A 25702-nucleotide genomic window follows, 5' to 3' on the forward strand; every position below is an offset into this window, starting at 1 on the left:
CTATAAGGAACTCAAGCAAATCATCAAGAAAAAAAAAAAAAAAAAAGAAAAGAAAACTCCATCAAAAAGCAGACAAAGGACATAAACAGAAGTTTTCCAAAGAAGATAGACAAATGGCCAATAAACACATGAAAGTAGCTTAGATTTTAAAGCTAAGCAATAAACAGGTGGGGAGAAGACATAAGTATGAAAAACTAATGTCCATATATCCATTCATTCATGCATACCACAAGCATTACTGAGTTTTTGCTCCACATCATGAAAATACAGTGGTTAAAAAAAAAAGCCAAGTTCATGTCAGCTTGATACCTATATTCTAGCCTATGTCATATACTATCACCCCAAACAAAGACACCATCATCTCTCACCCAAGTTGATATTCTGTTACCATCTCCTTGATTCTAGCAGCCAGACTCATTTCTGTTACAAATACAGGTCAGATCATGGCATTGCTGCTCAAAATCCCCCAATGGTTTCTCACTTTGAGTAAAAACCAAAGTCCTTACACCACAAGGCCTACACGATCTAGCTCTTTTACTTCTTAGTGAAAGTATATAATAATAACTAAAATACATTATAAGATTATATAGACTATGGAAAAGTTAAACAGCATAATATGTAGCAGAATTTATCTTCCACTGAACAATATTAAGCACTTAGTATGTGCAGATTACTGCTGCTACTTCTTTAGACTCCTGGTATGAGAACAGTTATGGTTGAACAGTAAGTAGGAGCATGGCTTAAATAACCATTGATTTCCTTTCACAAGAGTGTTCATATATATAATTGAAACAGGTAAGTATACACATTTTCATTATCTTTGCTACACCATTGTCTTATCTATCCATTAAAAAAATGAGCCAGAAAGCACAGCAGAAAAAAATTAGTTGAAAATAGCAGATCTAGGTAAGGTTGAATTAAAGCTCTTTAATCCTTTCCCTTGGAATTTCTCAGAGTTCAGAGACAGTCTCAGTAATAAAATAATCCAATGCCTTATAAATCACATATAAATCAATGCCTTATAAAATACTGTTATATTTTGCAAATCAATGGATTCCAACTATACCTTTCCCATCATACCAAAAGAGCAGCAAAAAGGGGTTTCACTTTATTTCTTTGCAAATATACAGCCAGATATTAAATGCTAGAAATAATTTTCAGCCAACTGACAGGAAGACTTTGAGATTTTGATATTTTGTGCCCTTCCATGTGACTTTTGGCAGAACTGATTATACTACTAGTATTCTCAAATATACTAAAAAATCATTCTCAATTCCTTGAGGGAAAATAGTTCAGAATATTCACCAGGATTGTATTCCAAACCTTTAACACAAATAGTAGAGTTATACTGTAGACTATAAAAAGTATCTATTCAATGAATTAATAAACAAATGGATTCATGTAAGTCTTTGTGGTGTATTTTTTAGTAGAGAGGAAATGGAAGAACCAGGACCATCTAGGATCTGCATTTTGGATAGGAACTTCTCTTTCTTCAGAATTCCTTTCTGTTACATGTGTTTAATTTGTGCTTGAGATCCCATGTAGCAGCATGAGCAGCAGAAAGAGAACGAGTTTTGTGGTCATGTAAGCCTGGGTTTCTGTCATGGCATCCTGCTAACTTGCCAAGTAAGTGACTTTATGTCAGTTACTTGTGGTTCTCAGTTTTGCCATATGCAAAATCTGGCTACCTGCCATACAGAAAGAAACTTAGGAAGGATTAAAGGAGTTGATATGTGTACAGATCTCAGAGCCTTTGCATTTGCTGTTCTATCTTACCAGAATACTCTTCTCCCAAAACTTCCCTTAGCTGTTTCCTTCTCAATATTCAGGTTTCAACACAAATAATTGCTTCTAAGAGATGCCCCTACCTATCTCCCAGGGTGCCCTTCCTGATCTATCTTCATCACATCACTCTTTGAAAATTTTCCTCATAGCACTTGCTATTATCTGAAATTATAGACATGTGCCACATAATGTCATTTCAGTCAATGACAAGCGGCATTTATGAGGTAGCCACATAAGGTTATAATACAGTATTTTTACTGTACCTTTTCTGTTTAAATACACAAATATTTACCCTTGTGTTACAACTGCCTACAATATTCAGTACAGTAACATGCTGTACAGGTTTGTAATGTAAGAGCAATAGGCTATACCAGCCTAGGTATATAGCAGGCTGTACCATCTAGGTTTGTGTAAGTACACACCATGATGTTCACACAATGGCAAAATCACCTACCAATGTATTTCTCATAACTTAGCCCTGTTGTTAAGTGATGTGTGTTGCATCTTGTTGCCTTGATTATGGTCTGCCTCTTTTACTAGCTTGTAACCCCTTTGAAACCAGAAGTTTCATCTACCTAATTCACTACTCCATCCCCAGCCATGAAAAGTAAATGAACTGAAGGAATGAATGACAATCTCTAGCTCAAAACTCTTATGTTAGTTTTCCCTCTCTTCCTGATGGCATGGCCTATATGTAACACGGTTCAGAGCATATTGCAAGTGATCAATATACAGTATGGGAAAATATAGAAAGAACTTCTGTTCTGCAAGAACCTGTAGATTTATTCCTAAAAACATGCTCTTTGACATATTGTATTATCTTTGATTTTCACAAACGTATATGTGTGGCTATTTTTAGTTCACAAAATATGTTCTCTTTTGAATGTGAAAAAATCTGGTATTCCCAACCACAAACTCTATATAAATTTGGGTGGTAAAATCTCTAGAGGTTACAAATAAGTAATGTTTTCAGCCAAAAATGTACCTTAGGCTGGTCTGACTTTGCTTCTTTGTCTTTGTTTATTGTGTCAGACTAGTGATGACTAGTTTGAAAGGTGCTTTTCCTTTATTTTTTTGCAAAGGACAGTGGTCAGGAAAAAGAAGAATTGATCCTGGACTTGATGAAACAGCCCAAGAGGTGAATGAGACAAAGTCATTAACCTGCACAACCTCTTTCTAGCCTCTTCACTGATAACAATAGTTTTCAGAACAAGGAACGTGTATGTTCTGTGCAGCTCAAATAAAGTAAACAAGCTGAACGGCAGTTGACAAAGAATTGAAATAAAAAGGAGTTGACAGAAATATAAATTCTCATTTATGGAAATGTTGCTTGTTCTACAACACCACATTTCAAATGATATAGAATCCTTTTGTTCCACGATCCAAAGAGTTTGTTCTACAGCACAGAAGTTTGATTTATAAATTACTATAAGTCATTTCACTGCAAATGAAATGTTTTACTTACATCCAGTAGTACAAAGTAGTTGTGGTATTTCTTTAAAAAATTACAGTAAAACACATATTTTTAATAAAGTTGTTAACTAATGCTCACATAGAGAACAAGAAATAACACCTGTAATCTTAGCACTTTGAAAGGCCCAGACCAGGAGTTTGAGATCAGCCTGAGCAACATAGTGAGATCCTGTCTCTACAAAAAATAGAAAAATTGGCTGGGCATGGTGATGCACTTCTGCATTCCCAGCTACTCGGGAGGCTGTGGCAGGAAGATGGCTTGAAACAGGAGTCTGAGGTTGCAGTGAGCTATTCTGATATCACTGCATTCCAGCTTGGACAACAGGGTGAGATTCTGTCTCAAAACAACAACAACAGAAAACACAAACAGGTCTAATCATAATGAGGGTGGGATGAATCCAACACAAAATTTTTTGAAAGGTCTTTGATTTTACATGATCACTTACTCTCCAGCCAAAATTATATTTAGTCCAGATAAACTTGAAGTTGTTTTACAACTCTAAGAGTCCTGAATTGTACAATATCAAAAAAAAACACCCTATAAATGTATATCAAATTCATGATCTTTTCAAAAAGGATCAGTTGTTAGTTAATATAGAACTGTTTTAGAACATGAATTGCCATTTCCTGGGAAGGGGACTATGTAGAAATTTAGGAAAGAGCCAACCATTATTTGCCCCAAATTTCCAAACCGTGTCAAGTTCACAAGAACATCATCTATGGGGCAGATTTTCTCATATTGAACCTTGGCCCTGCCACTTACTAGATGTGTAACTGGAAATGTTATTTAATTTTTTTGTTCTTCAATGTATTCATCTGTAAAATGTGCATAGTATAGAATTACACATACTTTATAGGATTGTCCCCAGTAGTTCCTGTGAGGATTAAGTAATTTAATCAGGGAAACCACATAGAACAGCATCTGACCTGCAGTAAAATTCATGATTTGTATGTAATGATGATAATAAGCTTCTTCAGTGCTGGAACCAGAGTCATCAGAGGTAACGGATGGAAGAAGCCTCAGTTCTAATCCTTCGCTCTGCAGTGATTGCTGAGATTGACGCGAGCACGGTGTTCCTATGAGTCACTCCTCCCAGCTGAACGGAGAAGTCTGGCTGCAGTAGGAGAGAAATGGCCAACAGACAAAGAGAATTAGATAAAGACAGGGAAACATAATTTTGAGGGCCAGTTCTAGAACCCTAAGTTTCTAGGAAGGGCTTAGATTTTTATAGCTGCTTCTTTGATCTTCCAATAAATTCCTTTTTGTTTTATTTCATTTGTACTTAAGTTGGGGCTGTTTTTCTGCTACTTGTGACTAACAGACCCTCACTGGAAGGTGGGACTAAGTTAAAGACACCTGCATGAAGCAGGTGGGGAGGTCACATGCTTACTTAAGGCTTGCATTTCCAGGAGGCCTTTTCCTGAGGATCCTCTGGCATTGGCACAGACAGAAAGACACATTGGATGAGCTCAGGAAGGTGAAGTGTGGAGGGCAGAAACCACAGAAAAAGAAGTAGGTAGTCTGTGGCTCTAGAATAAAGAAACGCCTTTTTTCTTTTTTTTACCTCTGTGTAGAACTTCCGAACTCTGAAAATAATTCCAAGGAGGGGATTCCAAAATATTTAGAACACAGAATAATCATTTTAATAAAGGTAGACCCACACAGGGACTATTTTGGATACTTATATATAATAACAACTGCTCACTAAGAAAATCAGTGTAATGAATCATTTAAAATGTCCCAAGAGGAAAATTTGGAGTTCTGGTGACAGTTGCAATCTACTCTTTTAGAATAAAGTTCAAGACTTATGGCTGAGATTATTATTCTTTTATATTTGTGGGACTTTGAATCACATAATTTAATGATATATTGCACCATCTAAGGTCAATTGTCTAAAAATGTCTGAGTTCTCAATCGATGAACCAAAAAATAGTACATGAACTGATAATGAAAAGTTGAGAATAAGTTCATATATTATCAAAATAAAGCATTTAACATCATGGAGGTGAGCTAAATTTCCAGTTCTAATGATATAGCAGCATAAGAAAGCAGAAACACTTGCTATCGAACCCACCAACTGGTATCTAATATCAACTATAATTGCCAATAAATTAATACTTTTAAAAAGACAGCAAAATAGGAATCCATGTATCAGTTTCCCCCAAATCCATTGGTGGCTGACATAAAAAGTGACTATAAATTCCCCTATTTTCACCCAAGTCCCCTGGTAGTGCCGTCATGCAACTCTGGACCTGTCTAATGTGATTTCCTTTGTTCAATGTAGCAGTAGCAAACATAGAACAAGCAGAAACTTGAAAACTGCTTGTATGCTGCGGTTTGTCCTCTCTTGCTGCTCTTGGTGCCACATGTGAAAAAGCCCAGGCTAGCACAGTGGACACATATAGTCCAGGCATCCTGACAGCCCTTGTCAACAGCAGGTTGCTTTTGCATGCAAAATGGCTTAGCTGAACTTGTAAATCTAGCTGAAGCTAGTAGAAAAATCATCCAGTTGTGGCCAGCCCAAACTGCCAATGCACAGGATCAGGAGGTAAATAAACAGTTGTTATTTTAACTACTATGTATACTGATATTCACTTTATGTTGTTATCTATAAGAGTGAAAACAAGGTATTGATTATGAGTGTAAAACTCTATACAATTGTTCAGTAAAGATTATAACTTTTTTATTATACGAAATCATGCATGGGCTAAATCATTGCAACTTAAATCACCTTTTCCAGAAAGCACAAGAACTTTCTCATTAAGTATAAGACTTTTCTGTTTTAATTGGCAAGGTGGATAACATAAATGAAAAATTGTATACCCACAGATGAGTGAGTTGACTGTATTTTTTTTCAGGGTCAGAACACCACCACTATGGGAAGCTGGCATCCAATAATGGCCTTGCTTATTAATGTGGATAAAAAACAACCCTCCATCAACACCATAAAACTAAACCAAAAAATCATGATCACATTTAAGCAATATAAAATCATTATAAAAACAAATGAGAAAAATTTAGGTATGATGATCCACCATTTAAGAAAGTGTCAATGTAACATCACAGATGCAAATTCAAACTAAACTGCAGTGACTCAGAGCTCTGAAACCTCTTTAGAGAGCAGTTGTGAGATTGACTGCCTGAGGAATTTAGCAATACAATTGCAAGATAAAGGATACTGTTTTGAACAGGAGTAAATGGCAAGAGAAAAACGAGTTGCAATTGTAGAATTGCTTATATTGCAAAGAACAATGACTTTCTATCTTTAGCTTCAATCTCCTTTCCATAAATAAGTATCTTGATTTTCTTATATACATTCATATGTGATAATATTTAATTTTAAATAATATTGGACATTCACTGGTGATGCTTGTCAAATGTTTTATATCATTGTGAAACACAAAACTGTTACTGTAACTATCAAAATCACAAAATAGAGAATTTTGTTTGTATAGCTACTCCACACACACAAATACACACATGTGCATGCACACATACATGTATTTCTAAGTAAATATTTATTTAGAACATCAGTTATTTCTAAGTGTTTATAAATAATACATATATACTTATATATTTCTAAATAAATTTTTTAAAAGGAATATTCAAAGCATTAATAATACAAATATTTCTTTAAATGAAATTTCTGTTATAGGAAATCTTATGTTATTTTTAACTAGAAAGATGTTCTTCTTGGTAAACGTTCTAGCATATATTTCTGAAAAAACCCTATTTGAAAAATTAATCAAAATATCATTATCATGTCTCAAAACAACAATAATCCTTTAATATCAACTTGTCATTGTTTAAATTTTCTATAATGACTCAAATTTTTTTTTTTAAAGTTGATTTGCTCATATCAGTACCCAAATTCTACATGTTGGTTGATCTAAATCTTTTTTCGTTATTTTGTTTTTGTTTTTTTATTTCAGAATATTACAGGGGTACAAATGTTTAGGTTACATATATTGCCTTTGTCCCACCCAAGTTAGAGCTACAGTTGTGTCCATCACCCAGACAGTACATACTGTACCCATTCGGTGTGAATATACCATCCCCCCACCCCCGCACCTGCCCAATCTAAATCTTGAGTCTCCCTCTTCATAGCGTCCCTCCTCTTTTTCTTTTAGGAAGGCATTCTACTAGAAAAATATATTGGCCTCTGAGCATTAAGATAGTTGAAGCTCATGTAAAAAGAATAGAAAATGAAAATCCATAGAATGTTGCTAGACTTAAATTTGACTAGAGTTCTATATTTAATGAATGTAAAATTGCTCTAGTTTGGCTTCCTTAGGCATCTATGTATTCATTCTTATTCATTCGTGTTCTCAGTCAAAAACTATTTCTTGCACATTTGCTATATTTATATGCTGGACATTTGTGAATATGACAGACACAATTCTATTTTTTCTAATGATCTTGTTATTTTAATGACAGATAGAAGGACATATACAACTGAATTAGGATGATAAACAATGAAAACAGCATACTGGATAATAAGCAGAAAACAAATTGGAACTGGACATGGCAGAGACAGAGATGTGAAAGCATATATGGTAACTGAATATCACAGGTCCAGGATGAGATAGGTAAGTACTTATAAATCAGTCAAAAGGTTTTGGTCTTCTCAAAAAGACGCTAATGTTCAGTAGAAATTGGTGGCCACTGATTTAGCCTAGATATGCTGCATGAACAAATATGTATCATTGTATCATTCCCTCGATTGTTCTGTGAAACTGAATAAAGTTACGTTTCCTAATTTAAAGGTTGCAACTAAAACGTCCTGTGAGTGAACAAAAGGAGAAATTTGGTTCGGAGATATGTTGGCCACTCACAGTGTAAAGCTGATTCTGACAAATACAATTCTTGACTTCCTGAAACTTGTAGTCTAGTAAGGAACATAGTGTGATGATGGCTACAAGAACAGAAAAAGTGTTTAAGTATGAGGAGTATGACATCATGGAAGGCTTCCAGAATACATATCCCCTTATAGCTCATCTTTTCATTACATATTAACTTATGCATACTGTTATAGCACCTGAAAACTTTTGAGTACTTAGCAAATAACTATTGATTGATTCAGTTATATTTTTATGGGAGCAATAAGAAAATTGGGAAAATAAAACCACACATATATGCCTATATTTATTATTAATACATTAGAATATTTCTAATTGTTATAAAATGGCATATTCCTATATTGGATGTGCCAGTGGATATTGTTGTTGTTCATAGACCTTTCTTATGAGAGCAGCTATAAGATGATTGTTTCTTAATAAAGTTGAAGCAATACGTGACTTACATTCTTAATGTAACTTACTTTACTGTGTTGGCTATAACTGATTGAAGCAACAATTGGCATCTGAGTGTAAGGAAAATATTTATGAGTTATATTGAGTTAGTCCTAGTATGGCTTAGAGTGAAGGCCTGCCTATTGTGTGTGTTGTGAGTGGGAGCAGGAGTGATCCAATGAGAACTTCTATGGGTTTGTGTGGGAAGGAGAAAGAAGACCAAAAAGAAGGTGAATATTTTGAACTCAGGTTCTGTACCAACTGTCACTTCTTCATGGGGTTTTGCTATATATTCTAGTCCTATAAGCACTGGTGCCCATAGATAAGAATACAATATCTTCTCCTAACTCATGTTGCTTGTCTATTGCCAATGATTCCCCTTATCTCTTCCTTTCATCATTTAAAAGCCCAACTAATGCAATTCTATACAATATACCATATGTAATATTTATTTTAGAACATCAAACTGAAACATCACTATATTTGGACAACAACATGCTCATTAACTGTAATAATTAGCAAGTATACAAAAAAGTGACCAAAATCCATGTCTTTTCAAGTTAAAAAAGGAAATTCCATTTTAAATAATGTAAAAAAACTATTTTAAAGCACTCCCGCCAATGGCAACGATTCAATTATTCAATAATATTTAACATCATATAAAAATTATGATACAAGTTAATAAAACCATTCGGTGCATAGTCTGAGTCACATTTAATAAGTGGTACACAACCCTTTCATTGTGTGTAACTACAGCTATCAAATAATTTTCATATGTATTTTCTTTTCTCATTTGAACTTGATAGGTTCTCTTGCCTAGGTTCACATAGCATTTTGATGGCACAGTCATGACTTGAATCCAGGTCTTCTGACTCCAGCTTGAGTGCTCTATATTTTATAGGTGTCTTACAACTTAGACAAAAGACAGTCTATCAGAATTTAGTGTATAGTATAAAGTTGGTTTGTTTTTATTTTATTCAATCCTTTTCTCCCTTATTAATTAGAGGGAAGTTATTTCAATAATTACAAAATAGAGTTATAAATTAGAACATTTTAAAGCTAATTTTGATCATGGTTAATTCATCCTTATCAAATATTAATCCCAAATTAACAAACCATTAAAAAATATGAAGGCCAAATTTGATCAGAATTTTCTTCTTAGATGTTTGCTAATTATGTCTCATAATAAGCTAGTTTTCTTCAAAAAACTCTACCATTATATCAATTTGATAAGAATGTTCTCCTGATAGAAGAAGAATGGATTAGGGAGAAAGTAAAATTAAACCAATCTCTTACATTTTAATGATAAATATTTAACTGATAATTTATTAAGAAAATAGCAGAGTATATCTAGAGATTCATAAATTATATGCTAACAAACTTAATGACCTTCCAAACTGAATTATTTATCTTTTGAGACTAAGAAAATCTCAATGGAGATTTTTCACAGATAAAATTCCATAGACTTTTTCATAGATTAAAAAAAAAAAAGAGGAAAAATTAACACAAGAAAAGATCCACTATAATACCAAACATTATAAAACAGAAAAGACTCATATTCTATCAACTTTCTAGCTATACAGAATTCAAATATATCAAAGCTAGATGGCAACTCATATAATATATAACTCAAAACCATTTGGAGTGTTGCAGAAACCACTAAATTGCATTCATTTCAGCTAAAATGCATGACTATTTTTAAAAAATCACCTTCTATGTCACTCACATAACATTACAAATACAATTTGCTTTCTTTCCTGAGCAAGTAACCTGCTCTGTAACACAGCTGTTAAAGAATGGCTGATTTTCTAGTGGCAAGATACAAGGGAAACAAGAATTTCCTATCAAGAGAAGCTATTTGGAACAATTTTGTGACTCTAACTACATAAATTCTGTGTTTATTAAAATGATTTATAAATTCCAGGTTTGACTAGTATTTCAATTGGAAATAAAAAGAAAAAATATAAAGGTTTCTACGTACTCTTAATTATGGGGAATAGAATGCTGCTAAGATTATCAGATTCAAGCTTCCACTAATCACATTTTCAAATTGCTCAGTGACAAAAATAAGCAAATATACTTGCTTAAAGCTAACCGTGTTCAAAGAATGCCTTTCAAAAGCAATGAAAAAAAAAATCCTTAACATCTGTGACATTATGAAAGTAAATAAAATAGTACAAAGTTGCTGTTAGACTAACAACTGGAAAAGATGTCCAAGACTGCCACCTTCAGTGAAATTTAGGATAATGCATTTTGAAAACAAAACCAGCAAAAAGGAGTTGAAAGTTGCCCATCACAGTTATCCAAATTAAAGAATTAACATCATTCAATTTTTATGATACAAGCGAAGAAATCAGCATGGTCTTTCAACCCAGATCCTACTGTGTTCTTGTGTTTTGTATCAGTATTCTGTATGTATGCCTCCTGAATTAGACATTATTTTAATGGAGAAAGGGATTATTAGATCACTGATATATGAAGAAATATTTCCTCTTTTTTTCTCCATTTTTGGTTAGCTCGTTCTCTGTCTTCAGCCTTCCTACTTACGTTCTTCCTTCTTTTCCTAGCGATACTCCTAAAGTTCTCATGCTCATCATCCCCCGAAATACTTGTGCTTGTATGTAGGCAGGCAGCGTGGGGTGTGTGTGAGGGATATAATTGGGGGGTCGGAAAGAACACACATAGATGTTAATAATATGATATTAAAATAGTAATGACTGATTAGCTTAGATGTGTGACTTTCCCCTGCATTTCCAAGAGGAACAAAATCTTATGACCAAGACAGCTTTCTAGGTGAGGTTAATCAAAAATTACTGATCTAGATAGGGAGGTCTTCCCCTCCCCATGGCTTTCCCCAGCCTAGGGCCTGCTTATAGCCTGGGGCCAAAGACCCAATATATATAGTATAGACCATTTAGAATTCAGATTCCAAGTCAGGTTTGGATTCTTCATCTGAATTTGATTTCTTCACCAGCTCTTTGATTCCTTACACCAGTGATAAGATGTAAAGGAAACTATAAAAATTACAACAGCACTTACTAAGACTGATACAGTATCTGCTGCATCTCATGAAACATTTCTCCTGAGAAGACTACATGTCACCTCCTGGCTTCAAAACCATTCAGGCCAAAGGTTTTAGGAAGACTCCTGAAACTCTTCCTGTTCCTGGTTGAGAGCACCTTTCTCTCTGGTTCCTGCATCACTTACTTTGGGATTTAAGAGGGGGTGGAGGGACTGTGTCACACAGCCATTTACAGCATCTTCATCTTCTGGTTTTAACTTAAACCTAGCTATCTCCTCTCAAATAATAATGATTTTTCTTCACACTTACCATAGGGTCTGTGTGTGGATCTGTGCTCTCCTTGCTCATTATATGTAGCAGAACGTTGTTCTTACTTTCTATCTAAGAATAACCTCAGCTCCTTTGAAACACAGGGCATCAGATTATACTCGGAGTCGTTATAGTGCCCTGGTTAAGAGGGCAGGTTCTGGAGCCACATTTTCTAAATTTGCAAACTTTTTCAATCCCTGTGCTGTAACTTTCCTCATCAATAAAATGGGGGACCATAATATAATAGTATTTCCCCTCATGGAGTTGTTATGAGGCTTAAGTAAATTAATCCATGTTCAACACTTAGATTAGTGCCTGTCACATGGCAAGTACTCCATAAATGTTGGCCACTGTCACCACCTGCTTCTCAAGCACATGGTAGCTTTACTGTGCAATTTCTGTTTGCACCCCTTTATTCTGGTTGGAATGCCATCTGAAGTTTCTCCACAGAGCTCTGTAAGTATAATCTCAAATGCCAATTTTCTCATGAAATACTTCTTTGTCCCTGCAGCAAGATGTGACTTCTATTTCCATGTAAACACCCTAGCTCTTATATTCCTCTTCAGTGATTATCATATTAGACCCTACATCAATTAGTCCCCAATTGGAAGGTGAGTTCCTCCTGTCTAGGGCAGGACACTGTGTTTTGTGATACCATTTTTTCACACGGGGTGCCCTAAAATGGGCATCGGATTTAATTACAAATATTATGATGCAGCATATTAAAATATAATATTAGAAGTCCACATTCCAAAAACTTAACTGTTCCCATCTAAACTATTTTCAGGAACTCTCCCTTTTAGTCTTTCAACACAAAAGTTACAATTCTAACTTCCTTATCTATAAACAGAAAGACTACACATAATATGTGTCTATTATAATTAAGACAAGGATTCCAGGCAAGTAATGGCAGAGGAACTTTTGTCATATTTACTCTCCTGTAGATTGGCTAATTTAAAAAAGAAAAAAATCTATTTGAAAGAACTGAAGAGCACACAAAAGGGAGTAACTGGATGGGCTTACTTGAAAGATCTCACTAGGTGAGATCCATATTTATATAACTTTTCCCTGGAGGGCACGCCCTAGTCAGAAAGCCGCAATGGTACTGGTTTGAGGAGAGGAGGAAATTTAGGACTGCCAGAGTGGCTGTAAATTAAGAGGGGGAATCCCAGAAAAGAGGGAGTCACAGTAAAAAAAGAATCCCCAAAATCTGTGTATAAGTCCTTGGCTGACCTCTGAGCTGCATGAGAGCAAAGGAAACTCCAAGAAGTCCAGTGGAAAGTAAGGGCTGAAGTCTGAAAACACACAGCAGATAGCACTTTCTTCTTCTCTTCACCACAAGAACCAGTTTGAGGTTTTAGTGCTGCTAAATTAGATGTGCTTGGTACATACTCTGCACTTGCTCCAGACTTAGCCTAGCAAAGAAACCCCAGCCCCCTCAAGTTCAAGGTGATCAGCCACTAATTTAACTACCTTGTATTATTATGAAAATAAGGAAAGATTATATACACACCTGGACTAGAGATGGACACTCATCACAAGTTCTTAAAAATATTCAGTTCTATTATTTCAAGAAGACTAATTAGGATTAGGTGAGTGGTAGATGGGAGAAAATGGCTAGTAGTACAGAGCAGACAGAAAAAGCTGCTTGCACTCCATTTAGAATAAGAGAATGTATTAAGTAGACTCAATAAATTATAAAACACTATCAAACATGAATTTATTTACAAACAAAATAAAAACATGATATTTGAACAAACTCTTTACAAAAAAATCTGCCTTTTATTCTTATAAAGAATAGGTTTACTGAAAAAGCAGTTTTAAATGAATGACATGAACTCAATATGATTTTAGAAGTCAAATACACATTTTCATTTTAGAGAACAGTGTCTAACAAAGTATAAAACTTAAAAGCATGTAGAACATATATTCATACATTTTTAAAAATGAAAGATTAAGTTATTCCAGACAGAATTTTTTATAAATCCAGAGTATGTCATGTTTAACTAACATTTGCTTCCAAATGGGAGTCTCTTTTGAGAAACCAAATATTAATTTTCAAACAACTGCATTTGGAGTTCAAATACCTTCATTTGGTAGCTGAAGTTATTCTAATTTAAAAAAAGAAAGTCTTTATTTCAATGTAAATTAATATGGCTGAAGACTCCAGTCCTGAGTTGTTTTGTTTTTTTCCTCCTTTAAATTCATATGCACACATGCATATCAATTTGAGGCATGGTGATAAAAACAGAAAGGGCAGATGGAAGACTATCTGTCTTTGGAAGAGCCAAAATTAGTGTGCACCTCATTTTTCTAACCTATACAAATAAGAAGTATAATCACATTCTTTATGACAACTTTTCTTTCTAAAATGCTACAAATTTGAAGGTAAACTTTGTGCCCTTCTTCCCCAAATCGAGAGTTAAGAATATGGATTCTGGAGTCAGGCTGCCTAGGTATGAATCTCAGCTCAGCCAGTTATTTTGCAATTTCTCTATAGTAAATCTCTCTATCCCAAGTTTCCTCATGTGTAGAGTAAGATCAATAACAGTACTGATCCTAGAGTTGTTATGAGAATTAAGTGAGATAATATGGGTAAAGCACTTACAACAGTGGCTGATACAATGTTATATACGTTTTCAAATCTGTCATCATCATTCATTGTTTGTGGGAAAAGATCCTGACTATGCCATATGAAGTAAACAATGCCATATTGGAAGATATATAGGTTAAATCAGCTACTATATGATATTATGAAACACAAAAGTGAATTTTTACAATTATCTTAGTTTTATGCATTTCCAGAAACATTTCCGGAATGTTATTATAATGAATAACATTACAATAAACAGATACACATGACTATACATTTTTGTGGTTCAAAACAATACAAAACTATTAAAAAAGTTTAATTCAGACTAATGAAGTTGAATGACAAAAACACCTGGAAATGGAGCACAGTATCTCCACCTAGTGGACATTACATTAAAATTTTTATAGTGTTCACCCTTATTTATCACTAGGGGAAAAACCTTTTCAATTAGAAGCACATTTTTTCCCCACTAATATAAGAGAGATAAAAAAAATAGAAAATAAATTAAATACTATATTACCAATACTACCAAACACTGGAGCTAAAATACCTCTTACTAACTTGTGTATCTCAAACTTTTTTTCTAAAACAGGGTAACAGTTCAAAGTATAGTTTTTGTTCAGAAATTTAAAATATCAAAGACAATATAGAAGTCACCAGAAATACCTGATCATGACTTACCAATTAATGTATTATAAAAAATATTAGCTGTAACAAACATATAACACAGGGTTGTAAGACATGTTCAAGAGACATTATTCTATCTACTTGCTGTATGAATCTCTTCTGAAGCATTTCTGATAAACAGAAATCTTACATATAATAAATGGGAAACTTACTTTTTTCTGTGTCTGCTCCCTTGCAGAAACTAAACAATTAGAAAATGTATGTTTTTCAAGAGTTAAAATCTAACCTTTGACCCTAATTTACATTTCAGACAATATAGAATATGTCCAATCTTCCTCTCAAGTAATTATTCTTCAGGAGAGCTACAGAATCCATGCTTTTCCAAGTTAAACATCCCATATTCTTTTAGCCATTTACTTTGCAACCACACTGTAAGCACTAATCATGTTGTTATGCTCCTTTAAACAGTTTCTAGGATTTTAAAAAATGACTGCATCCAATATAAAAATAATTTGTGATGAATGGTTTGGCTAGTGTAAAGACAGATTATCAACTTTCTCCATATTCCACTTCTTTTAATAAAAAAAAGTTTCACAGTGAGGCTGTGTATGATAGTCAAAAATTCATAGGTTTGGGAATCAGACCTGTCTTTGTTCACTCAGTGACAGTGTAGACCGTACAAGTCACCTGATCTGCCTGACCATTAGTTTTTCCAGCAGTCAACTAGAAATCAGCATCTACCTCATAGGAATATGAGTAGGATCAAATGAGACAATATTTGTATACCAGCCTGTATGACACTTAAAACATTATAGGTGTTCACTAAATAACAGAAACTATTATTATTACTTTTCCTCCCCTTCTTCATCTTGTATGTGCAATACACATACATCTATGGTTCAAATAAACTAAACTGATCAAGTTTCAGTGTGAAAAATCAATACAATGTTTAACATTTTTCTTGTTGGAAAAATGCTATATCTTCTTTTAGTCTGATGGTGACGGACTGAGTTAAAGTTAACTTAACACTAAATTCATCAAAAGCTCATTTTTTTAAAAAGCACAATATAAAGATATTATTGGATTACTTACTTCTCTGTGACAAAATTTCTTACCCTAGAAATAATTTTCAAATCTTAAAGAATTTTTGGATATATGTTAAAATAAATATCTTCAATGTATCCATTTTATTATAATTTTCTCAACAAGTTTTAGTATATTGGAAATGTTTGTCACCAACATTTGAACACATAAGAAAAATTCTCAGTAAAAGATAACTATGTTATTTCTAGAGCGGTAAAATGTAGTAGCCTAAATAAAGCAATACAATATTTGTAATTGGTTGAAATTTTTTTCCCTTTAAAGTCGTATAACCATCAGGAGTTCTGTTATTATAATTTAATGGTTGAAACTTACTTATTTTAAATAAAGAATAATAATTTTAAAATCATAATCTATTATAGAAACAGCACATAACATATTTACAAGTAAATACATGTATAAGCATTAAATGCTAAAGCAAATAAAACTTTTTAACACTAGGTCAGGAAATTAGATGGAAAAAAGGGTTAAGATGACTCTCATTATAAAACATTATTTGCTTACTAAAATTAGCTATGGTTACATAATATACTTTTCTTGGATATTCACTTCACTCTATACTAAGAACTTCATTTGGTGTATGTTTATTCAATATTTATCATACGACACATTTATAAACTTTATGAACAGATGGCAGGGAATGAGTCCTTTCTGAAATAAGACTAGACCCATGCCAGACACTGAGTTAGGACAAATACCATTCTCATTTGAAATGAGGACCAAAGACTAAACCACTTGCCTTACTGATTCCAGAGTCACAAACAAATATAAAAATCCTAACCCTGATGTTAAATGCTTTTTCTAAAAAGTCCATGGTTCTCAAGTCATATTTAAATTTCCATTAGAAAAAATTTTTCATATTTACATCACACTTCTTGTTTCACTTTTTAAAGAAATTCTAATTGCTGCAAAGTAATAATTTTTCTCTAACCCAACATATATGAATTTATTTATTTATGTGAACATATGTTTTATTTGAAAGTGGGTCCAAAATAACAGTCCACCATTTAAGGGGTGTAAATAAAAATTGTGGATCTATTCTACTCGCCTCTCTTCCAAGAGTTATAAAGAAAATAATGCAAACCAAGTGTCAGTTAAGTTGAAACTAGAAATATATTACATTAAGCTATTCATTCATTGGATATAAATTACATTAAGCTATTTATATTAAGCTGTTTTATGATAGGCTAAGCACATTCCAGAAATAACTCTAAGATGAGAAAGAAAAGGTCAGATAGCTAAAATAAATTTATCTTGCCAAAATGACATGCTGTGTTTAAACTCAGGAACACTGTATTTCCAAACCATTTAAATATATAGTCAGATGCAGGTCAAAAGATTTCTGGCTATCCACTAAAAGAAAACATAAATAAGAGGAAACATACATTACTGGAATCGTACTAACACCTAATGCTACCTAAAGATAATGTTCTATATCTATAGAATTTCACATAAGACAGAATCAGCTCAAAATGATTTATTCCCTGAACCTGAAACAATTTATGGATTAAATCTTTTTATGATATTTTCCAAAATAATCCTACTCACAGACTTTATTAATGATAACTGCAAGTCTCCACAGGGCAATATATATATTTTTTATAGTCACCTTTTAGTCAAGAAATTCAGTTGTTTAATTTTTAAAAATTCATGACAAAAATATCTACTTGACAACTCTTGAAAACAAGTTCAAAACACAAACATAACTTAGAATATTTCCACAAGTAAGGATCTAAAGACCTAGGAATGATCGGCTTTTTCAGTTGTTTCAACTGAATGATTTCACAAGGATGTTTGTTATAGTATCTGGAACACTAAAGGCAAAATGATTTGTTGTGCTGAGTTTGTGATCTCTTACATAATCATTTTATCTGTTACATATCTTGGAAAATTCATCAGCAAATGATGATCTTCAAACTGCCTAAAAAAATTAACCAAGACATTTATCTTAAACTCAATAGTTACTGATAAACATTCCTGTTTTAAAGTAATAAATAGTGAAAAACAGCACCTTTTAATTCATAGCATTCTTTTCTCAAAATGCCAAATACTGTGTTTTATGTACTTTATGGAATATGTGGAATATTAACCTGTGTCTCTTTGAATATGGATTTTCTCCAAAACATCTATTACAACAGCAGGGACTCAACACTTAAAAATGAACTGGAACAGTGGTCTCTCCAAAAAGCCATCTTCTTCAATTATGGGGTGGAATGTATTCCTCATTTTTGCCAGACTAGATCAGAGTGGAAAGATTTTTCCTCTCAGAAATATTCCTAAACACAAAAGCCTTACGTTAGTAGTATCAGACAAGAAAGTTATTTTTCCTAAGTTACACTTTTTTTTTCAGTTTTGACTTTCTGGATTTAGTTCTCCATTATAGTCAATTCATGGCAAAAGCATAATTTCTTTAAGTTTGCTTCCCCATCTAATTAATAAAAAAAGTCTGGGTAAAACACATTTGTCTTACAATCATTGTTATAACTAATGTCAATATACTTTCTAAGTACTGAAGAGTACAACAAAAGAATGATCTGTACTTATTACTCAAAACTATACTTGTAATTTTCAACTGTACATAATTTTATATTTGCAAATGCAGAATACTTTGCAAACCCAATAATTTAAAACCCAGAGAAAGCATAATCCAATATTCAGGGGAAAGTGATTTGTTCACACTTACAGCTAATTTTAAATGTTTAGAAACATAAAATTATGTTAAAAGATGAGTTCTATTCACAGTTGTTAGTGTACATGTTGAAGTTAACATGCCCAAATAATACTTTCCTGTAATAGAATGACAACTCGATGGATATACTCAAAAATAGTAAACATGTAATCCAAAGACACAAAAAAACTCTACTTTAGAATTTGTTCCCAAATCTACAAAATAAGGTTAGGTCAAATGATTTTTCAACTTTCTTTCAATTCTACCTTTTATTTGGATAATGGAATAGAACACCAGTTACCCATTAGTTGTACATTACCTCACAAGTCAGGTTTTTTAACCTGTCAGTAAAAATAAAATTTTATTTAAAAGATCTCAGGAAAGATTATCTCCTGATCCAGCAATCCCACTTACGGGTATTTACCCAAAAGATTTGAAATCTGTACGTCAAAGAGAGGTCTGCACGCCCATGTTCGTTGCAGACTAGTCACAATAATCACGCCAGTTACGGCATTAACCCTAAGGACAGATGGATGGATGAATGAATAAAGAAAACATGGGCTATATACACAATAGAATACTATTAAGCCTTAAAAATGGAGGAAATTCTGTCACTTGCAACAACATGGATGAACCTGAAAGACATTATGCTAAGTGAAATAAGTCCAACACAGAAAGACAAATACTGCATGTTCTCACTTATATTAATATGTGGAACCTAAAACAATGAAATTTAAACAAGCAGAGAGTAGAATGGTGGTTACCAGAGGCTAGAATTTGGGAGGAATGGGGAGATGATAATCAAAGGGTACAAAGCCTCAGTTAGAGAGGAGGAATATTTTTGAGATCTATTGCACATGATGAATATCGCTAATAATTGAGCACTTTACATTTTAATACCACTGAGAGTAAATCTCAAATGTTCCTATCACAAAAAAATCCAATATTGAGGTGATAGATTAGTTTGATTTAATCATTTCATATTGTATTAAAAAATCATAACATCACTTTGTACCCCACAAATATACACAACTATAATTTGTCGATCTATAATAAAAAATTTTTTTCAAAGAAATGTCCTTTAGTAACTTTAGTGGATTGAAAAGTGTCCCACAAAAAGATATGTCTGCTCAGAACCTGTGAACGTAAATGTACTTGGAAAAGAGATCTTTGTAAATATAATTAAGGATCTTCAGATGAGATCCTGGATTGGGGTGGGCCTTAAATGCAATGACATCGTCCATATAAAATAAAGAGAAGAGAGAGGGGAAAGTCACTTGAAGACAGAGGCAGAGATTAGAGTGATGTGTCCATAGCCAACAAACTCCAAGGATTGCAGACAACTACCAGAAACTAGGAGAAAGGCATGGAACAGATTCTCCCTTCAGAGGCTCCAGAAGGAACCAACACTACCAACACTTTGATTTCAGATTTCTCACCTCCACAACTATGAGAAAAAAACATTTTAAGCCACCAAATTTGTGGTCATTGGTTGTAAAAAAAAAGCCCTAGGAAACTAATATAATAACGTATTTCAGAAAGAAAACCCCTGTAAAAGGCATTATAATTAACACAATTTATCTTTGGCCATCATAAATTTCATATTAGGAATTAGTGAAAGAGCTTCATCATTTCTAAATTTTAAACAAAGAACAAGTTGATTCCTAGAGAAGCATATATGAGCCTCTAATTTATAATTTACTATGTGAGTCTATTCTGACATGACTGAATTATATTTACTGAAATGTAAAGGAACTTTTCAATCAAGAATATTACTTGATTATTTGTAAATATTTTTCCAATTCTTGGCTATTTCTTTCTGAAGAGAATAAATTACATCTAGTGAAGCATCTCAGTTTTCTTAAATGTATATATACATAACATTTCCAAGCTTTTTCAGTGGCCAGCAATATCAGAAAGATATCATGAAATAATTGTAAACAATTTTATTTTCCCCATTATTCAGGCTTTTGAACAAAGCTTCCTCAGCTCTTTACCACTTAACTTCCTTGGATTTGATATAAAAAATCTAATGTGATCTGAGGATCCCTGTTATGCCTAAAAGAAATTCCATAAATTTTACCTACTCAGCTGTTCGTCGTGGAAAGTCTAATTATTAAGTCTACTCTTAGAGTTCAAAATATCCCTGACATTACCACATAAACCTCTGAATATCCTGACTATTTGGCCACTGGAAAGTCTTGTTCAGAAATATATAAAAAGTTAGAGAATTAACAAATGTATAGCAAGCCAGTTCACAAAGAAGTCTCAATGTGGTTGGCGGAGGTATGTTAAGCCTATAAATAACATAAGGTAAAACGAAGTAACGAAATTCTAGCAGTTTCTGAGGAACTATAACAGTAAACAAGCATATGAAAAACATTAAATTCCAGAAAATTGATTTTGATTTCAATGAGTCAGCTATACTCCAACCAGAAAATATATAGACTGGAACCAACAAATATTTCATAATTTCATACCTCTGAAAAACTCTTTTCCACACATAGAATGTGTAATGTCTATTGTCTGCTAGCAAGTATTTATGAACATAAGTGAATTTCCAAATTAAAAATACAGAGACTAAGGTAATCACAATAAACTGAATTCTACGTTTCCAAACTAAACAAAGAAAAGTCTTTATTTTGCTAGGAGACAGTAGGTGAGGAAAGGAAAAAAAGAGAGTAAATGAGAAAAAGTAGAATAGTTGAGGAAAATGAAGACAGGCTTCATGACTACTCCGATCACCAATAACAATTCCACCATTAACCACCACAAAAACACAAAACAGAAATACCAGAAGGATGTAGGGCCAAGTCAAAAGGAAAAGCATATTCAAGTTCTTAAAGGACATGGAATAAGCCAAAAGAAATTGAAGAATTTTTCTGAATTCTGAAAATGGTCCTTTAATAGAGGGAAGCCTTTCTTCTTTCTTCTTTTGTAGCTCAGTTTTCCAAGCTTCAGTTAACTTTTGTGCAATGACATTTCCTGCGCAGAAGATAGCCCAGATGATGTTTGTTTGACGAAACATGAAGCCACAAAATCCAAGCAATGCTGAAGTTTTATGATTTCCATAAAGACACATCAAATATGCAAAAAGAGTAAAAAACATGGATCCTGCTTCTGTATAATAAAGAAAGTTAAAAAAATAAAGTGTGGGAAATACTGCTAATGTTAATGTTGACAAGATTCTCTGGATACTTGAGGCAGCCTTGGAGAAAGAAAAAAACACAGTTGAAATTATTTTCATGATTAAATATACTATTTACACTGAGCTAATGAAGAGATTAAAAAACTACATGAATATTATTTAAATGAAATTATTCCATAATAATTATTTAATTCAATTATGCAATATTAATCTTATTTCTGGCTTTGCAAAAACATTATATACATTTATAAGAACACTTCGTGATACTTTTTAGTTATAGCTATCAGTTTGGAAGCCACTAAAATGACACATTTTAGTGTGTGCCAAAGCTTCTATGGCTTAAAATATTTTGAATTATTTAATGATTAAAGATTTACTGAGTGCAAGACATTGAACTAAATTCTATGGGGAATATGGAGATCTACAGGATACAGTGCAGGTGGCTCCATTTCCCTGAGCTTATGTCTTAGCACCTTCAATAAGTATTCCCATAGCCATCATCATCAATTTCCTTCAAAACTCTACACTAGGGAAAATGTAAATAGGCACATAGCATTTATACTACTATGTACTACAATATCCAATGATCTTAGTATTTTTCCTGAAAATAGTGATCGCAGTCTAAAGTTACATATCTTCTTTTGGCCTTTCTGACAGGCTATTTCAGAATTGGAAAGTGTTCTTATGTTCTTGAATTGTATCCTCTACTTAATCTAAATAACCAAATCAGACCATGCCATTCCCTGGATTAAAATTAAGGTCTCTCCATCACAGACCAGATAAAGTTCAAAGTTCTCTTTATAACATATAAGGACATCCATGACCTACTTCTCTGGCCTCACATCCCTGTACTTTATAATCCTGTAATTACAAACTAGTTCCCTGCACCTGGTTGCTCAATGCCTTTCTACTTTTGCTTATGCTGTTTCCCCTGCCAGGATTAATTCTCCACGCTAGAGCCTTATTTGCTCATCAGAACTCAGCTCTGGTGCCATCTTCTTTTTGAAACCTTACACAATGCCACCCACTGTCCTCCCTCCCAGAGTGGCTACCCTAAGTGCTCCTCTGCTCCCTGTCTGTATCCTCATACCATCTTATACCCACCTCCTTCTCATAATTGATACTATTAAAATCATCTCTTAAAGTTAAAAATAATTATTATAGTTAATATTTCCTATAGGCATTATTCTAAGTACTTTATGTTTATTCTTAACTAATAGTTCTATGAGGTAGAGTCTATTATTATTTCTCCTTAATAAATGAAGACTTGAAGCCACTAAGGGATAACTTGCCAAGGGTAACAAAACTAGTTAAGTGACAGGGACAGAATTCAAATTCATGTAATCTACCTCCAGGGCCTATATTCTTAAGGTACATCAAAATTTCTCAGGTAAACTCTGTTTCCCCTAACAAAAATATAAATTCTGCAAAAAGAATGCCTCATTTATCTCTGTTGTCCCAGTGCCTAGCACATGGAATAAATTTAGTAAATATTTATTCAACTGGTTTGATTTAATAACAAATATTTACTTTAGATTTTACAAATAGATAAGAGATATTCAGATATTTAAATACAATTTTTTTCTAAAATGGGGGTGGAGGATTTTCATTTATCTTTACAAAATATACACAAATACTAAGTGTTAATGACATTTTCCACCAAATCTCATAAAACCGATTCATCATAATTGTGGACCTGACAGACATAAACTTGTAATAAATTATTTTGAAACATACCTTGTTTCTGGGTTGTACCTTGCGGAAAAGCAAATATAGTAAATAGAAGTTGCCAACACTGAAGAGAAGATTAACAAATCTGAGCATCCCAATGGAGCAGACAACATGTTCAGACCATCCAAAGATCCAACGGGCAGGTTTGACCACGCCAACTGACACCAGGTATAAGCCAGGTAATGTAGTAATCATGGGATCCCACTTAAAAATGAAAGGTAGACAATGAAGCAAAAGCTAAGAAGTAATACAGACAGGACAGACAAACGTGATGCTAAGTTTCAACCTTACCAACAATCAAGAATTTTAAGAAGTTATTCTATGAGAAGGTTAAATAAAACAAGTCCTTAGCAGAGAAGATGTCTCCTCCAAGGAAAAGTTTTGCTTTTGCTTATATTTTTGCCTCTGTACTTGCTTTGTGATTGTTAAGGTACAAGCAATCAATAGACAACAACTTAAAATTTATTTTCTAAGAACTACTCTTCAGAGAGTCTGGATTTTGGTGACTAATTTGCAAATGTTCCAGTTTTAAAAAGCACGGAAAGACTGGTTGTAACTCTGGTAAGTTTAGAAAGAAGGAAGTATTGAGAGACAATGCACCACAGGCTACATAATGACAGCTAACATGTATCGAACCAGGAGTCGTACTAGACTCTCTGTGTTTAACACTGCAACATAACTTACAGTAGTCACTATTATTACTGTCATTTTGCAGATGAGTAACCTGAAAGTCAGAAAACTTCCAAGGTCAAAAAAGTCGTAAATAACAAACAACAGACTTTATATTTCTAACCATACCCAATAATGTGTCACCAGAAGAGGAGGGATAATATATTTGTTTTTTATATTTATATCTACATTCTTGTAGAGTCAAATATATATTTAAAAACCCACGGATAGAATTAGTGCAAATTGCCACTTTTTGGTAGCTGAAGATTGCTCGCTCCATTTCACCCCATTCCATTCCCAAAATACACAATAAGGTGCATTACAGGTGAGTTAAAGCGAAGTTTTCTGACATTTTCAAGGAGCACCCCAATGTCGCTAATCCTGACACTGGGAAAGACAGTGTGGGATAATCAGTAAAAGAAGCAGTAACTCAGTTCCCCATTAAGTATTCTCCCAGATCATTCCTTCTTAAGAGCCAGATCTGCTGTTTATTCACTCATTTAACAAATATTTCACAGGTCTCAGAAACAAGAACAAAAGATTGCCCAGTTCCTTTCATAATTCCAGGCTAGGAAGGTGGAACGGGGTGCGTTAAGGATAGGGATAGGAGAAGTCAGCGCTGGGGACGCCGGGCCCTCTCTAGCCTGTCCTGGGGCGGGGACAGGTTGGGGACCCCACCTGCGAGAGGGAGAAATGGCCCTCACAGTAGCGCTGCGCCTGCGGCAGGTGGAAGATCTCGTCCATGTAGGGCTCTCGCAGCGCCCGGCTGAAGGCGGAGAAGAGGAGGCAAGATACTAAAAAGGTACAGCTCAAGGCAGCCGAGAAATAGTAACCCTCCAGCTGCGCCATTCCTGCCCCCATAGCCACTGCCCAAGAACCCACTCCCGGAAAAATCTGTGCTCGGAGAGCCGAGCTTGCAACTCGAGCTCGAAATGGGCGCCCAAGGCGGGACTGGCCGGACAAGACTCAGCACAGGCGGAAGGCAAAGGATGCTGGGAGAGAGCGGACCCGGAAGGATCGGGTCACTGTTTCCGGAGTGACGAGTTTATGTAACGGACCGGACTGTTTCCCTGTCAATCACATTCCCCGGGGCGCACAGAGTGGTCAGAGCCTCTGGCAGGGGCGGGTCTTGGGAATCGGCCTGCGCAGGAGATGAGCCGCTTGATGCTTTGAAAAGGTAGCAATTTGTTTATGGGCAGTCCGCTTTTTTCCTTCTCGATTCCATCCCTTACCATAAGGTGGCGACGTTTCTCCACGTTTCCAAAGCCCAAGCTCTAAAATTAA

The 25702-nt window shown here is 34.1% G+C and overlaps 1 protein-coding gene across 1 annotated transcript; it reads right to left on the reverse strand.

Moving 5' to 3' along the window:
- Positions 1–18427: 18427 nt before the first annotated feature.
- LOC105881001 (dol-P-Glc:Glc(2)Man(9)GlcNAc(2)-PP-Dol alpha-1,2-glucosyltransferase) lies at positions 18428–25396 on the reverse strand. Its single transcript, XM_012782442.2, has 3 exons — positions 25097–25396; positions 23756–23953; positions 18428–22078 (listed from the first exon to the last, which is right to left on the reverse strand). The coding sequence occupies exons 1-3, from the start codon at positions 25277–25279 to the stop codon at positions 21023–21025; spliced, it is 1437 nt and encodes a 478-aa protein (XP_012637896.2). The 5' UTR covers positions 25280–25396; the 3' UTR covers positions 18428–21022.
- Positions 25397–25702: the final 306 nt, after the last annotated feature.

Source organism: Microcebus murinus, chromosome 10 (assembly GCF_040939455.1).
Source record: "Microcebus murinus isolate Inina chromosome 10, M.murinus_Inina_mat1.0, whole genome shotgun sequence".
NCBI lineage: Eukaryota > Metazoa > Chordata > Mammalia > Primates > Cheirogaleidae > Microcebus > Microcebus murinus.